We start from the raw sequence: 16,464 nt of genomic DNA on the forward strand, positions 1-16,464 counted from the left end.
CTAAGCCCTTCCCACACAGGCATTACTGAACCACAGAAAACTTTGTCCTGATTGTGTTCCAATTTCATCCAATCTTTGTAGCTCAGAAGAGGCAGAAGGAGCCAAAGAGAGAGGCCTGGTCTATGTTTGGAAGGCTGGTTCCCGCTCTGTAACTCCAGAAAGGCTTCCAGGCCTCAGCGGAAGGACAGTGTTACAGGCAGCCCTTGGGAGCCATCATGGGTTACTTCTAACAGAAGGTAATGGACACCTTAACTGCAACGATCTTCAGTTATTGTCAGGTTGTTTTCCTTTAGAAGTGGTACTAGATCGGTGTTTGGAAAGATGAGGACTGTACTTCGTGCTCTTCATACAGATTTGTATGTCCTTAGTATGTTCTTAAATTAGAAAGGACCAATGAGTACACTTAACTCATTTGACTTGAGTATAATAGAATTTTCAGCAGAAAGCATTACTTTAACAGTACACGCATGCACAGGGTAACGTGAGGTGTAGAACTTAGCAGCAATTACAGAGAGCAACAAGCAGCCTTCTTATATCGATAGCTGTAGTTCTGCTGTGCCTGGAGTAAGCTAGGAATTCATACCTGTTCATCTGAAGCAGTCTTTGTATTTTTGTATTGGTTTAACAATTGTTTGTACACTCATACTAGGATTTGTTTTTCTTTTTTCACCCCTCCCAGCTGGAGAGGTCTACAGTTTTGGAAAGCTGCCCTGGAGATCAGGACCTGAGGAATGCGTTAACAGTCCCATCTTAGAAAACGCTTTGCTCGGACATCGTATAATTACGGTGGCAGCCGGCAGCTTCCACAGCGGAGCCGTGACGGAGAGCGGTGTGGTGTACATGTGGGGCGACAATTCTGCCGGCCAGTGCGCAGTTGCTGATCAGCAGTGTGTGCCAGAGCCCCAGCCCATCAGTATCTGTGATTGCGAGACCAGCCCTCTGTTATCCGTGCGGATTTTGCAGCTGGCATGCGGAGAGGAGCACACGCTGGCGCTGTCGCTGAGCAGAGAGATATGGGCCTGGGGGAGCGGCTGCCAGCTCGGTCTCATCACCGCCGCTTTCCCGGTGACAAAGCCGCAGAAGGTGGAGCACCTGGCGGGACGCGTTGTGCTCCAGATTGCTTGTGGAGCCTACCACAGCCTGGCTCTGGTACAATGTCTCCCTGTGCAGGAAATGAAGCCTATCCCAGAGAGATGCAACCACTGCAGTCAGCCTCTCATTACCATGACGGACAAGGAAGATCATGTCATCATTTCAGATAGTCACTGCTGCCCGCTGGGTGTGGCACTGTCTGAGAACCAACCAGAAGACCACGTTTTCTGTCCGTCATCAGACACCTCCGAAGGCAGAAGTGTGACGGCTGGCCGGAGTGAAGACTGTCAGAAACCTCCCCTGGAACAGCATAGGCTTGTTGGTTTACAGTCTGATGGACCAAGTGGCCTTCCCAGCAGCGATGGACGGGAAGAGGGTGGAATTTCTAGTTCGGGAAATACTCTGTTCTCGGACAAAAAAGAAGTGAAAGAGTACTTAATTGGTTTGTCAGATAACTCATTAAGTGAGAGCCTGAATAAAAACATCCATGGAGAGCCTGAACAGGTTGGTACCTAATCACTAGCTCATAATTTGCTGTAACTTCTCTTGCATATCGGACAATACTACTCTTTTTACAAATGACAAACTTACTTTAATATAGCTGTGGTGTTTTCATAGTTTCCAAGTGGTTTTTTCACTGATGGTTTGCAATTTTTAGAAGATTTTTTTGTCCTCCTTTGTTGTTCAATTGCGAGCCTTCATTGTGGGCACCCTTGACAGTGCTTTAGTCTCTCCTCATCGTGGTTGGCAGTACCAGCAGCATGTAAGCCAGTTTCTGTGCTCTGCTTCCTGGTGCGTGGGTTTCCCTTTGTGTGGGGCAGTCAGAGTCAGTGAATCTTACTGGTACTCATCTGATTTACCTTTATGGTAAAGGTTTCGTTTCTGTACCTGGAACTAATTCCTCACAAATCCATCTAGTGTCTCAATCAGTTAAAAATTCTGGATGGCAAATTGCTAAAAGGTTTGACCAAAAGGTTTCTAATTTTAATAATACAAGGGTGGCAATAAACTCATAACGAGGGATAGGAGATGTGTAAGTACTACTCTGTGTGGTGTGGGAAATGATTCAACAAGACTGTTTTGATGCTACAGCAAGAACAGTCAAGTACTCATCTCTTATTAAACATCAGAAAATGTTCAACATGATAGTTCAAGAGCTGTTTGTGGGTCCTTGACAAAATACTAATTTCTGGTTTTTAGAGACGTGGGGAAAAAAAGGAAATGTAATTAGGGACAAAGGGAAGAAGATAGAACCCAAAAGTTACTAGACAGAAAACTAATCCAGAATCTCACAGTCTGGCAGTCCTTACCTAACTGCTGTCCTGTGAGGAACCGTGCTGCTCTGTGGCCTCATTTACAAAACTGATAGTAGAATTCTGAAAATTTCTTTTGTCATTTAAAGTGCTGTGCAGACATAAATTTATTTATTTTTTTAATAGTTGCAGTAAGACATTCTCCGTAGTGGTTTGGGAAATAAATTTCGCAATACCTAAAAAATAGTCATTTTTTGTTACTGCCTCTGATGGCTACAAAATCCCCCTAGTTTTAAAATCTGTCCAGGAACTTGGTAGTTCAGCAAGTTATGCTTTCTTACTCTGGGGAAAACTTAGTTTAGAGAAATGAATGTTGTGTAAATACATCTGCTTGCTCTTTTGCCTTTTGCTATTACAAATGCATTCTAGTAGCTGTGGGCTCCTCAGACTCTTTGCAAGAAGTCCAGTATTGGGAAATGACTGAAACACGTAGTTTCATGCTCCCTTTCTCAATTCCTTGCTCCTGGCATATTTCCAGAGCTCTGTTATCCTTGCACAATTTTAGGAATCAAGACTGGAATCGACTCACTGAATCTTTCACAATTCACATATATGTGAAGAGCAGAGATGAGGTCTAATGTCACGTTTCAGCATTAGTAAAATCCTTCATTTTTCTTTGCTTTCCTACACAAATGAAGTTCCTTTGCTGTACTGCTAGGTATGGCTTTCAGAAACAGGATGAAGTAAATAGAACCAATCCCAGTCCTTCAACCTAAGCTTTAAAGAAGCTTAAAGAAGTCAGATTGTTTTTATTTTGTCAGAATAAAATGAGCTGTAATACTTGTAATAATACTATTTTGTACTGTGTAGTACAAGAGAAAATCGGACTTTGCTGTCTTTGTTTAAATGTTCAAACTATTTGTCAGAGATAATTTTGGGCATTGTTTCTTACTTGGTGGATCAGCTGATTGTTATTACAGGTAATGGTGTGCTGGGACTAATAATTGTCTCCAGTCAGTTTTTCCTCTTGTGATCTGATGGTTATTGATTGAGCTTTATATGGACACAACAGTGGTGTAAGGAACACAACCAGACTGGTTTTAAGATAGGCCTTACAAAATGAATCCATGAATTACTGTTTACCTTTTACCATATTGAAGAGAGAACTTGTCTCTCTGAAAATACAGCATGCTCACTGATGCTTTTTCATCGGTGGCAAAGAAGTTGGTAATAAGCTTAAAATTATATCCCTTTTTATATTTATTTGCAAAGATCCTTTTTTGTTGATATTTAAAAACCTCAGATTTACAGTCCCTTATGGACGAGCTACAAGACAGGTACAGCAGACACAGCCCAGTTGATTTAGAAATGGTGCTTGGTGCTACCATTAAAAAAATTATTCTGAGCAATAGATGTACACCTAAGCATAAAACCCAGATAATTTTTATTATATACAGTTAAAGCACAGCTATAATTTACAGTCAACATTTATAATGAACATTATACGGTGTTCAGTCCAGCCCGTGGTTTGAATAGTGAATGTGCACCATCGTCCCGCTGTTCTGTGCTCTCTGCTCTGATAGTTCCCAATTTCCCTCTGGTTTTAGCCAACTCAAGAGGAGCAGCTCGGTGCCTGTATCCCTGGCCCTCCTGGCAGCAGCACATCCACCCTGAACAGCCTGGTGGCTTCCTGTGCCTCAGCAGTTGGGGTGAGAGTCGCTGCCACCTACGAGGCCGGAGCCTTGTCCCTGAAGAAAGTCATGAACTTCTATGGCACGCCTTCGAGTGAGCCGGGATCGCAGTCGGGCAGCAGGTCCCCGGGGCCCGAAGCTCTGAAGGACACTCGAGAGGAGCAGGTCAGACTGGAGTCCATGCAGGGGAAGAAGAGTTCCAGTTTAGTAGATATTAGAGAAGAGGAATCTGAAGGAGGGAGTCGAAGGCTTTCCCTGCCTGGCTTGTTGTCGCAAGGTAAACAAGCATGCTGGGGAAAAAACACTGGAAAACTTATAATAACGTGGAGGTTTATACGTGAAAAAAAACCCCAAATATTTATTAAATGCAATTCTAATGATCTCTCAAAGGTGCATATGAATTCTAAACAATATCTTAGGACTTGAACGCAGTGGGGAGAGTGAAGACTAGCCGACACCGTGTGCTAAGAAAACCAAAAATGGTGTGTTTACAAACGGGCTCTCTTGTTAAATTAAGATAAGGTGAGCACATATTGGAGGAGTCATATTGCCAAATGATGCTAAGGAATCTTTCATATTGGTTTTGTAGCAGATAAAAGTCTGTGTGGTCTGTAATCTGCACTGCATTGAGCTGGTTTTGAGCCAGGGACCTATAAGTATTCCAGTTCCCACTGCTGAACTTCAAAGTTAATGACGTCCTTCCCTCACCGATTTTTGTGCTGTTAATTGCTCTGGACGTGTATATGGTTTGGTTCTATATTGATCTTGGATTTGAGGGGAATTTTAGCAAATATTGAAGTCTTCTCTTCACTGCAAGAATATATTTTCTTTCAAAACACTTTAACATGTACTTGGTTTGGTTCATTTACTTGATTAGAACTGCATGGTTCTCATATGCTGTCCTTTAGCACCTGTAAAAACTACTTGACATCTCTGGTTTTAGTACCTATGTTACTTCTTTGCATCCATAACCTGTTGTCTTACCTGTCAACCTTTGTTCTTGGGCTTGAATTAAAGCTGGTATAAGCAGTTTTGATCACTTGCTATTAAGTAGCACTGTTGCTGTGTGACACACAACCTGAGTGATACATTTACCAAAAGATCAGAAATATTTCTAATTCTTGGCCTTTGCTCAGTTTCCCCTAGGCTCTTACGGAAGGTAGGACGGGCCAAAATGAGAACTGTGGCTCTGACTCCAACCTACAGTGGTGAAGCTGATGCTCTTTTGCCCTCTCTAAGAACAGAGGTGTGGAGCTGGGGGAAAGGCAAGGAAGGACAGCTAGGGCATGGTGATGTTCTGCCAAGGTGAGATTTCTTTGATAAATGCTTTTTTTATTCACTAGATTGCTAGGTAATTTTGAGTATTGAACTGTCTCAGCTTCTCAAATTTAAACATCTGCCATGTGTTGTGTTCTTGTTCTTCTAAGTGTTGTGACCTAAGTTTCTCCAAGTAACGTGCTTTATGCTGTATTGTTACGAGCGTCAATCAATTACGACTCTTCCCTTAGTAATCAGTAACAGTTTTGGTGATATTTTGACTTTGTCCAAATTGGGCTGAGGTCTGTCATCAATTTTTGCCCTTCCTCACCATTTTGACTAAGCTGGTTTATTGCCAGAAGGTTCCAAATATCTTTGGTTTTTTCTAATTTGTTTTGGGGAAGAAAATAAAACTTTGAGTGTTTCTGCATTAACAGTACCTCTGATAATATTTTTTTCTTTTTCCCCACCTTCTACCCCTCTTCCCTCACCTTATGGGTTCTGGGGATTGACAGGCTGCAGCCACTGTGTGTGAAAAGCCTTGATGGTAAGGAAGTGATTCACCTCTCTGCAGGTGGCCATCATTCCTTAGCACTCACTGCCAAATCCCAGGTACGAGTGATTGTTAGCATTTATTGTTTATCTCTGACATAATTTTCATGTTTGGTCTTTTCTATTTTTTAGTTTCTTTTGCTTCTAAACTTTTGTTCCCGTGTGCGGGAGGCAGCATGGAAGTAGTGTGGAATCTAAATTCTATTTCTGCCCAAGTTCTGCATGTACCATCAACATTATGTTTAAAGATTGCTGTGACTTGATTTGGTGCTTTCAGTTTCTGAATGTGAGAAGACAATCTGAGAATGTAGGAAGGCAGTGAAAATAAAGGAAATGCTTGTCGGTACATGAATCCTACAGCCTTGACTTGTGTGTTTGCACACTTGATGTGTTGTGCTACCACAGTTCAGTATGTTTCTGTGTGTATAAATGTACATGCTGATGTTCAGCTCTGCTTCTTGCAGGTGTATTCCTGGGGCAGTAATATCTCTGGCCAGCTTGGTCACTTGAACTCCCCAACAACTGTCCCTCGTCTCACAAAGGTACTTTGTTTTCTGTGGTTTTCTTCTTTCAGTTTAGGGTCTCTTCTTGTACAAGTGAGTGCAGAGTTATTTCTGAGAATGACCTGTTCTTGGATCGAGGTGCTGTTTAGTAATAGAGCCCTTGATTTGCTTTGGCTTATGCTGTGAAATGGTCTTTAGATGAGCTTGTGAAAATCTACCCAGGAAATCATTTACACAGACTTCTGGTTTTTGACCACAGTTTGAAGTTCTAGAAATGAGAAATGTGACTGGTTGTATCTTCCTATCAGATTTCCCTTTTTACCGTCTGTTTGGTTTCTCTGATGTTGGTGTTGCAGTGTTGAAACTTCACAATACTTCAGAACTCTGTTTTAATTCTAAACAATTGTTTCTAATGTTTTTAGCTTGGCTGGACCACAGCCACATTTGTTGTTTGTTTCCATATTCCCAGAGCTTTGCAGAGTTTTGGCAGTGGGTTTTCTCTTTGTTTTGAACTTTTCACCACATTGAGTGAATAGCAAAATAACGATTTTTGAGTTAGACAACGGCCTTTCCCATGTTTTCTACTGCTCATCTTAATGGAAAATTAACTAATTGCTGCACAACTTTCCTGCTTAGGCCTTATGCAACTTAATGTACAGCAGATTAACTGTCTCCCAAGTTTATAGAGGTTTCACAGTTAAATGTAGAGGGGAGAATAGTGTTCCAACTTTAATCAAGCTCAGTTGATGCCCATTTAAAAATACAACTGATTTGTAACTGGAAGGCAAAAAAAACAGCCATTAGAAAAAAAAACTGGAAAGAAAGAGTTTTCAGTACGTGTGCAAGGAGTTTGTTATGAGACACTGAAGTTGAAAAATTCAACTGGTTACTGCAATAGTTTATCTTGGCAGGTATATTATGTACATGTGTGACTAGAAGAGTTATGTGCTTTTCTCTCCTTCCAGCTTTGGGTGATGATTTTTAATGTCTTCCTTCCTCCTGAATTTTAGGTGTGTGGCGATGGTATTTGGACTACAGCAGCAGGACTAGATTATTCTCTCTTCTTAGCAGATGAGAAAGACTTCCAACCTGGATTATATTACTGTGGCCAGGAGACATCAACAGAAAACAATTTGAATGAAAATAGCTGTACTAAGAGTCCAGTTTTGTTAGTAGCTTGTAGTAAGGTGAGTGTTATTTCCTTTAAGTCAGTACACATCACACTGGTGCTCTCAGGGAGCAGCGCAGTGCTGGAGGCTCAATGAGCCTTAAGGGTGTCAAGCCACATGGTTGGCTCCTAGTAGTCACATGAGGAGCACTTTGGATGGAGGGCAGAGAGGAGGCCGAGTTAATGCTCTTCTCTCCCCTGCCTGTTCCTTGGCCTTCCCTTCTGTCTGGGGGACAAGGAGGTGTTTCTGGTGTGTTTGATCCTTTTCCTTCTGTCTGTGCGTGCTGCAGAAATGCACTCTTTTATTGTGCTCTGTTTCACCAGTCTTCGTGTTCAGTCTTCACTGCTCTTGCTCTTCACTTTGTCTGTCAGCTGGCTGAGGCCGCTGGCTGCTCTGTTCTCTTACTCCATTCCAATATTCTGCCTCTTGTTTGTGACTGGGCAGAAGATCCCTGTGAGTTCTGCACCATCTCCTTCCCTACCCTTCCCTTTCACGTGAATGCAAAGGGGGATCTGAGCAAAAATGTGCATTTGATGTTAATGGGAGACAGGAGGTGCCCCTACACTATTTGTTTCATGAAGCTGAATCTTACCTGTGCCTTGGAGGTTGGCATGAGGTAGGGGTGTGAACTCTTGACTGCATTTCCTCTTCCAAGTTGTTTGTATGGTTTCAGACCAACATGAATTTAAGGTAACAAAAAGGAAATTGTGAGGGTAGAGAGTGTCTCTGCCTTAGCTCCTCTGGATGTCATTGCTGTTTCCCTAAGCTGAGCAGAACAGCAGTTTGGGCAGTGTTTTGAGGAGGGACAGATTGAGACTCAGGGTCTGTGCCTGCAGATACACAGGCTGTATTCCTTCTGTAAGATTGTTGCCAGCCATTCCCTTCTCTTTAAGGGTGACTGGAAGGCTCTTGCATAGGAGAATTGGTTGTCTATTGAACAACTTCAGTTCAGTGTTTCTAGGGAACCTCTATTTAGCAATCAAGGAAATAAAAGTAGAGCTCAAACTCTGAATTACTCTGTGGCATTGCATGGGAGCCAAAATTAGTGAGGAACCATAGTGCATCAGTGGCACTTGTGCTGACCTCAGAGAAGAATTTTGCTTTGAACTGTTGTGGAAAGCAACTACTACTGTTAGTAATATTGCAGTATCAATAAACTGGACTCTTATCAATAAATTGACTTATTCCAGATCCAGAAAGGACCTGTCCAGAGCACAGTCATTGTTCTAATAAAGGCTTGTTCTTCTCTCTTTGTATTTAATAGGAGAAATGTATGATATAATGATCCTATTTAATACCATTGTTAATATAAGCATATTGCAGTTCTAAAGTGACTGAACTTAAGGTCAGTATCTCTTAAACATGGAATGGTTGTACGAGCCACCTTAAAACGTGTTCTGTTTATTGTCTTTTGGCTCTGTCAGAGTCAGGAAAGTGAACAGCAGTGGCTATAAATGTTCTTCAACTTTTGTCAATCTTGTATTAAGCCAGTATTGAATGGGTTGTTTGTCACTGAAGGTAATTAATGCTTACTTCCACTTAGTGCTCTTCGAAATGTGCTTTATTTGCATTACTCTGTTTTTAAATTGGAGTGTAAAAAGAAAAACATTAAAGCTGCTATTTTTTCTTTTCTCGTTTTCATCTTTCAGGTAGGGTACATAAGCAATGTGATAGCTGGTGGTGACAACTGTCTGGCCTTGGTAGACAAAAACGTAATGGGATATATTGCCAGTTTGCACGAGTTGGCTGCTACTGAGAGAAGGTTTTATTTCAAACTGAGCGAGATCAAATCTCAGGTTCTTAGACCTCTTTTAGGTTTAGGTAAGACTTTTTTTAATGTTTTCCTTGATGCTGTTTCCCCTACGTTTCACAACAAATTTCTGTTATGCAAAATTTTAAAGTAATAATATATTTTTGAGATGAAACTAAGGCCTTGTTTTCTCCCCTGTTCGGATGAAGAGGTGAAAGACCGTTGCATTTTGACAGTGTGGATTCTGTTAATATTTGCACTTCCCTGGTGGTTTCACCTGAAGTACCTTCTGTATTTGAGCTATATCTAGTCCAAAACTGTTGAATTTCTGATTCTGGATAACGTAGCCATGAGGTGAAAGTGCTGATAAAACATCTAAGCAGCAGCATGTTGAGATTCTCTCTGTTAATGGGTGCTGCCCTTTCATAAGGTGAGCTAAATCGCTTTGTGGTCTGTTACAGATAATTTGGGCAATGCGAATACAATCCAGTTGTTGCAGGAAATGGCAAGCAGGTTCAGCAAGCTGTGCTATCTCATTGGTCAACATGGAGCTTCTTTAACAAGCTTTCTTCATGGAGTAAAAGAAGCCAGGAGCTTGGCCATCCTGAAGCATTCCAGTCTCTTTTTGGATAGTTACACTGAGCAAGTATCCAATTCCCTCTCATCTTGAGTCTCTGCAGGCTTAATCTACTGACTGCATCAAGCCCTGAGTTAAGGGAAAGTAGGTCATAAGAACAGCTATGTAACTGTTGTATTGTTGTGATTTAGAAATGTATGGAGAGTTTTACACAAATGGATTCATTTTGTTATTTCCGAGTCTTCCCCAGTGGAGCACGTGAACAGCATCACCTTCCTTTGTGTAAAACTCTGGGTACAGACTCTTCCTTGGTTGCTGCCTTCAGGCCTAAATACTCATCACTTATTAAAGATCTTGTAATAGAATGTGATAGACTTACCCTTGCTAGGATGCTAATTAAAGCTGCCTTTGAGGGCTTATGGAGGTTACAGAATGCTTTTTTCAATAGCCATTAACTAAAGATTGTCTTCTAGAAGGAAATTCTTCTGTCCTCATACCTACTAAACAGCTGGCATTGCACCTGTCACCCAAAAGCTGGAGCTGCTTTAGTACTCAGAATTCTGTCTGGTTTTCCTGGTTATTGTTTTTATTGGCTTAATGCTTTTGGGAGAGAAGATCTATGCAGTCAACCTGTTTTCTGTCTTTCTCATCAGTATCTTCTAGTTTCTGGACAATTTAATGTGACAGAAGTCTCATCATACTTAATACTTACAATTTTTTGTGAAAAATAATGGCTAAACAGAAAGTTTTAAAGTGTCGTATCTGAATGTAGCATTGGTTACCAGATATCTGAAAATATCTAAAGAAACAAAATTTTAAGATTATCAGCTTCAGTTATTATGCAGTAGTTGTCGACTTCATTATGCAGTAGCAGCTTGAATGGACAACTGGTTGCATTTTTTTGAACACAGGCACAACTGATAACATCTTTGCTAGATCAGTGACAAACTCTATGCTGTATCGCCCTGAAAGAAGCTTCCATCTCCGTTTATCATGGAGATTGTATATATAATTTTAAATATGTATTTTCTTACTTAGTCTTCAACTTGAATTTTTTTTGTAACCCAGATTTTCAAAATTGGTTTTCATTACGCAGAATAGAAGATTCTAATTTCTTCTTCCTTAGGGACTGAAATACCTAATCTATAGTCTCACTACTGCTTGTCTTCTGCTCTCCCCCTTTGCTCCCTATTGCTTACATTTTTTGGTGTCTATGGCATCAGAACCTCAGCATTATGCCATGAGCATGTTTCAAGGGTCAGTCAGGCAACCCAAGTATAATCTGTTAAATGTGCTGAGCAGACACCTCTTTCCTTGGAGAAAGGTGTTTTGGTTTTTTTCTTTAATGGTGATGGGGAGAAGTCATAGATGGAATGTTGAATAGCAGGAAAAGAGAGGTTTCCTCTCTTAAGTTTCCATCTTGATTATAATTAGAAGCTAGCAGTACTAAGTGGTTGAAACAGGAGGTTTATTCTGTACATGCCCAAATCTGAGAGAAACCAAAATAAATTTAAAACAAGCTCTCTGCATCGAGCTAATGGCAGCAGAAATGTGTAGTAATGCATGTTCAGTGCTCCATGTGGAAGGTGAATGCCAGGTGTTCAGTAACACTGTGTGTTGCTCAAGTACTATATAACTTGTATTGTAAAAGATATTACAGATGTCATTATAAACTCTTGGACATTCAACAGTTGCTTTCAGGGATGTTTTCATTTTGTAACTGAAGAACTTTTTCTTCCCTATATTAGGTATTGTACTTCAGTAACAAACTTCCTTGTAATGGGAGGATTTATGCTCCTTGCAAAGCCAGCAATGTAAGCAAACCTTTACCATTTTTTGGACATTTTTATCAGTTAGCAAAGAGCTGTAAGGAATGGAGAGTGTATGTGTGTAGTAATGACCATGCAGAGACTTGGTCACTAATTGGAGAAAGGAGGAAAAAATCTTGTTATTGGAAATTCCTTCGAAGAAACAGAGTTCAGATAATAATTTTTTCCAAAGCTTTAAATAAATGTGGCTAAATGTTCATCATTATTCAGTGTTAGTGTTTATTCTTTCAAACATTGCTGTCAAGAAAATAACAAGAGAATTAGCTACAGTAGACAATGTGAATTCACCTTCATTTGAATTCTTTAAATTTAGAAGCGCTTTAAAATGATGCAAAAATAACATTTCTGCACGTGCATCTTCTCTGCCTCTCAAGGTTTCTTTGCTCTATTTCATGCATAGATGGTGTAGATGTGAGGAATTGTATGTTAAGGCCTGAGACAGTACAGTTGAAGTTTCTAGATCATAAAGTTTTTTCTCATTTCTATAGTATTTTTTTCTAGGAAATAGAGTAGTGATGCTGAATCTCTCACCCTAGTGCTTTGAAGAAGTTGTTGTACTGAGGGTAATTTTTAATTTGTCTGTGGAATTGCTGCCTTGCCTTCACAAATTCTGTAACCTGGGAGTAAATCCATTAATGTTTATGGAGTTCATTGACTGCAGTGTAAATTCTGGTGTTGGAAGTTCTTGGAAAAGTAGGTACCTAGGATGAAGAAGATTCTGCCCTTGAGGACCAGTGCCAAAGTTTAAATAAAGAATCCTCCTGCAGAGAGACCCTGAAAACCTTTTTTCATTGGTCAGGATTTTCAGGATGACTTAGAGAAAATCTTAGTTTAAGTATAAGCTTGTTTATAATTCATACTGAAATCGCCCATGCTGAATTCATCACATCAGTTGTCCCTGTTGGGTGTCGCAGCTGCTGCTGCAGCCACGTCCCACTGGGTAAATAACACCTCAGGAAAGAGAGGTCCTGCAAGTTTTGTCCTGCTCCTTGCACAGGAAAGTTAAGAATATCTTTGCTGCTAATGATGAATTTCCCCCCACTCTTCCCTGAGAAGTACTGTCTTAAGTAAATGGTTACTGGTGTCAGCCCATCTTTTATGGATGTTCTGCAGCATGAATGCATTAGATGTAGACTTTAAAAAAAGTGGCAGCTTCAGTGGAAGTCTCCACAGTTGGCAGGTTTTTGAGCATGTCCTCTAAAAGAGTAGACGAGCTCCAGTAAGTGTTGTCTGTTATTGTTTGATGCTTTTCAACTGAGAAACCTCCCTGTGAGGATCTCAAAATTAAAAATACCAAGCTGTCCAGAGGCATAAATTTAAAATCAGGAAAAACAGTCTTCTCTCTAAAGAAGACTTTATTCCTAGACTTGTTCAATGACAGAGTTCTTGAATACCACTAGCAGACCTGGACTAGGTACAGTGTTTTGTGTGAGGTGGCATCTCGCTAATCGTGTAGCATTCTTTGGCAGCTGTGAACTCTGATCTGTTTTGCTGTCCCTGGGGTCTGCTCTCTCAGCCTCACCTGATTCTTGCAGCTTGTGGTTTAAATGTTTCCCAGCTGGATGTGTTTCAGTGCAGGTGTCCCATCTGCCAACACCAGTGAGCACACCCATACAGTGAAGGAGATGGAAAAATAGGTGTGCTTTCCTTTTAATGAAGAAATCCTGGGTTTGTGAGCTTCAGAATAATTTCCCTCTTCTTCTCTGAACTAGATTAGTTCTCCCTCTTGGAAATCAGACTGAGGATTGAACAGATTTCCTGCCTTTCTCTGAGGTAGGATGTAATTTTTGTAGTTAGGGGAAGAACTGCTCAGTTGTCTTGAACAACAGTAGGGGAAGAAATCATTTCAGTATATTTAGGGAAGTGCGCTAGAGCAAAATCAAGATTCCTTCAGGCCTTCTTGTATAATTCAACAGTGTTAGAAACTTACTACTCTAAAAGCAATGGGGAAGTCTTTCCACCTGTTTGATCTTTACTAATCAAGTGGTAAAGAAGAAAAAGGCAATTGGTTACACTCCAAGGGAGCAACATTGTCAACTTCCTTCAGCCAATTTGATGACTGAGCTTATGAAATTAGAAGTAAAAAACAAGTCTTGTGTTGCAGTTTTAACTACATGTCTTTACTGCTGTACTTCCTCAAACTAAATTGTGAACAGATGAATAAGCAGCATGCCTTTGCTCTTAAATTTTTAATTGGTTTATGATCATCCAAAAAGGGACGATCTGGGCTTATTTCATAAAACAGCACTGATGTCTTAATGTCTTTTTCTTCTCTTGTCTCTCTGTTTCCCAATGGTCCCATCATTTAGAGACTTCTTGAGTAAAAATCAGGACCTGTTACAGAAACTGTCTGACAAGAATGAGGAAAACCTCCAGCTAGTGGAAGTTTTGAATGCTCTGTTTTTCATGCCATTCGGACGACTTCATAATTACGCCAGAACTTTGCTGAAGCTTGCCACGTGTTTTGAAGTGGTAGGATGGTCTTTCTATCCATAGTTCAGTAAATAAACACATGAAACTTATAGCTTGGAAGTAACTGTGTGAAGCAAATGCCAGGTAATTAGAAATAGTTTATTCCTCAGAGGAGCTACTTCAAACTTGTATTTGTGAAGAGGAGATCTTGTAGATTTGTTTGCATAATCTTACACCACCTGCACAGATCATGTGACAGGTAGAAACTTGTTGCCCTGCCAGACCTTGGTTGTGTGCCTGAGTGCTTAATTGCAAATATATTGTTTTGATGTTTGTCTGGTGCTTTTCAGTTTCATCTGGCATCATTGCTGTAGCTACCCCTGGCTGTAATACTCTACTAAAAACACTACATATATATTAGGTAGACTTTTACCACCCATTCAGCTGTATATAATTGCTTTGTTTTGAAATAAAAGATGACTAAACTGGAACAGTAGCTACTTGTACATTTAACCCATTATAGTAATTTGGAATATTGTTCCTGCAATTATGAACACTACTTCTGGCACAACTTGTTAAGCTGCAAGATGGTAGATCATGGTAATTGTGTATTAATCATTCTCCTCGTAACATTCAGGGACCTTCTTGTGATTTTTAAAAACTATCAGCACACCAACAGAACATGTGACCAAGAAGATAACTTTGTCTGCTCTGTTTATTGCCCAGACCAACTGTGACTTAGTAAAACCAGTGGTTGCATTGCAGCTTGGTTGGTGGTGTTGGTGCAGGGGTTCAGAAACGCGTTCAGCTCCTATCTTACTTTGTGCCCTACAGGCATCTCCAGAATACCAGAAGCTGCAGGATTCTAGTTCATGTTACGAGAGCCTTGCTGTCCATCTTAGCAGAAAAATTAAAGAAGCAGAATACACCCTTGGCTTCTGGAAGACCTTTCCTGGAAAAATGACGGTATGGTGACATTTGCCAGTGCATTAGCAGCTTGAATTTCTTGCTCTTAGTGCCTGTGTCTGTTACTGGTGCTGCTGTCCCAGTTGCACTTGCTGTTTTTTCCAGCTGGTCTTGCTGTGGTACTTTTCACTTCAGAAAGGCTGGGCCTTTACTGTGAAAGACTGAATCCCTGACCTTAAGTCACCATCATGAGAAGTGGGATTGTGTCATTTTGCTTTTGACCCCCGTAGGACTCCTTGCGGAAGCCGGAGCGGCGTTTGATCTGTGAGAGCAGCAATCGGGGCTTGTCCCTTCAGCACGCGGGAAGGTTCTCTGTGAACTGGTTCATCCTCTTCAACGATGCTCTGGTACATGCTCAGGTGAGTCAGCTTGCAGCCAGGAACAAAACCTCTGCTCTGCTTCAAACAACATTGCATATTTTTCGTACAGTGAAGTTTTTGCGGTGTAAAAATAAATCTGGAATTATGTGTCTTTTCAACCTTTGATTGCATTGCCCTGTGGCTGGCATGGTTTCTGTTGGCTGTTTCTTGAGGCGAAGTGGTAGAAAGATTCCCTAATGCTCAGTTTTTCCTAGTTCTCAAACAAAGGGAAAAAGGAAACCATTTGGGAAGAAAAATGGGGCCAGCTTAATGGATCAGTAAGTGGTGATGTTTCTCTTCTCCTTTCCTACAGTTCTCAACACACCATATCTTTCCCTTGTCCACGCTGTGGGTAGAAGCTCTTTCAGAAGAAGCTGGTAATGTGTGAGTATTCTTGCTTGTGATTCTGGAATGGTCTGATATTTTGGGAGAGAAGATGAGCGTTTTGTAACCAATTATTGTGAACTTGGAGTTGAATAGAGTGATTGCAGCCACGTCTACCCTTTCTTCTTGTTTCAGAAAATGTATTTCTAGGTCTTAAAAAATGTTGTGTGAACATCAGAAAGAATAAGATTGTCAAGAGGGAAGCAAGTCTTTGCTGCTGCTGCTGCTTTTTGTTGTGAACCTAAAGGGAATGCTAGCTGGGGTAGGGAAGGGAAGATACAGTCTCAGTGCTCTAAGAAAGCTGGGGGGATTCCGGATGGAATTTCACAGATTAAAATACTTTTCCCCCATGTAGGAACGGGTTGAAGATTACAACACCCGAAGAACAATTTGTTCTTGTTTCTTCAACACCACAGGAGAAGGTGGGCATTTCTACAAATTTGACATGGCTTCAGTGATACAAATGAGGCTTTTTCCCCTACTGTGAAAGCAATGTGGGAGAAGGATTGCCTGAGTATTCCCCAGGAATGGAGTCTTTCTGCAGCTGAGTGTGCAGGCTGGCTGTACACGATGCCTGAGTGTAGCACTGTTGCAGTGCACAGCACTGTGCTGAGCAGTGCCAGGGACACGGCTGTGCTTGCTCTAAAGGTGCAAAGACAGGTGTTGGCTA

General features: G+C 41.0%; 1 protein-coding gene across 4 annotated transcripts in view; it reads left to right on the forward strand.

Annotated features, from left to right (window-relative positions):
• The window catches only part of ALS2 (alsin Rho guanine nucleotide exchange factor ALS2), a 36,861-nt gene that overhangs the window by 6,364 nt on the left and 14,033 nt on the right, over positions 1–16,464 (forward strand). For all 4 annotated transcript variants that reach the window (XM_040069452.2, XM_040069450.2, XM_040069453.2 and 1 more), the window contains exons 3-17: positions 82–236; positions 680–1,596; positions 3,953–4,313; positions 5,173–5,341; positions 5,809–5,905; positions 6,310–6,387; positions 7,359–7,535; positions 9,167–9,338; positions 9,729–9,909; positions 11,593–11,658; positions 13,983–14,145; positions 14,920–15,051; positions 15,282–15,410; positions 15,724–15,794; positions 16,150–16,216. In XM_040069452.2, the coding sequence (XP_039925386.1) occupies positions 82–236; positions 680–1,596; positions 3,953–4,313; positions 5,173–5,341; positions 5,809–5,905; positions 6,310–6,387; positions 7,359–7,535; positions 9,167–9,338; positions 9,729–9,909; positions 11,593–11,658; positions 13,983–14,145; positions 14,920–15,051; positions 15,282–15,410; positions 15,724–15,794; positions 16,150–16,216 (2,935 nt within the window). The remainder of the gene's footprint in view (positions 1–81; positions 237–679; positions 1,597–3,952; positions 4,314–5,172; positions 5,342–5,808; positions 5,906–6,309; positions 6,388–7,358; positions 7,536–9,166; positions 9,339–9,728; positions 9,910–11,592; positions 11,659–13,982; positions 14,146–14,919; positions 15,052–15,281; positions 15,411–15,723; positions 15,795–16,149; positions 16,217–16,464) is intronic.

This window comes from Hirundo rustica, chromosome 7 (assembly GCF_015227805.2).
Source record: "Hirundo rustica isolate bHirRus1 chromosome 7, bHirRus1.pri.v3, whole genome shotgun sequence".
Lineage (NCBI taxonomy): Eukaryota > Metazoa > Chordata > Aves > Passeriformes > Hirundinidae > Hirundo > Hirundo rustica.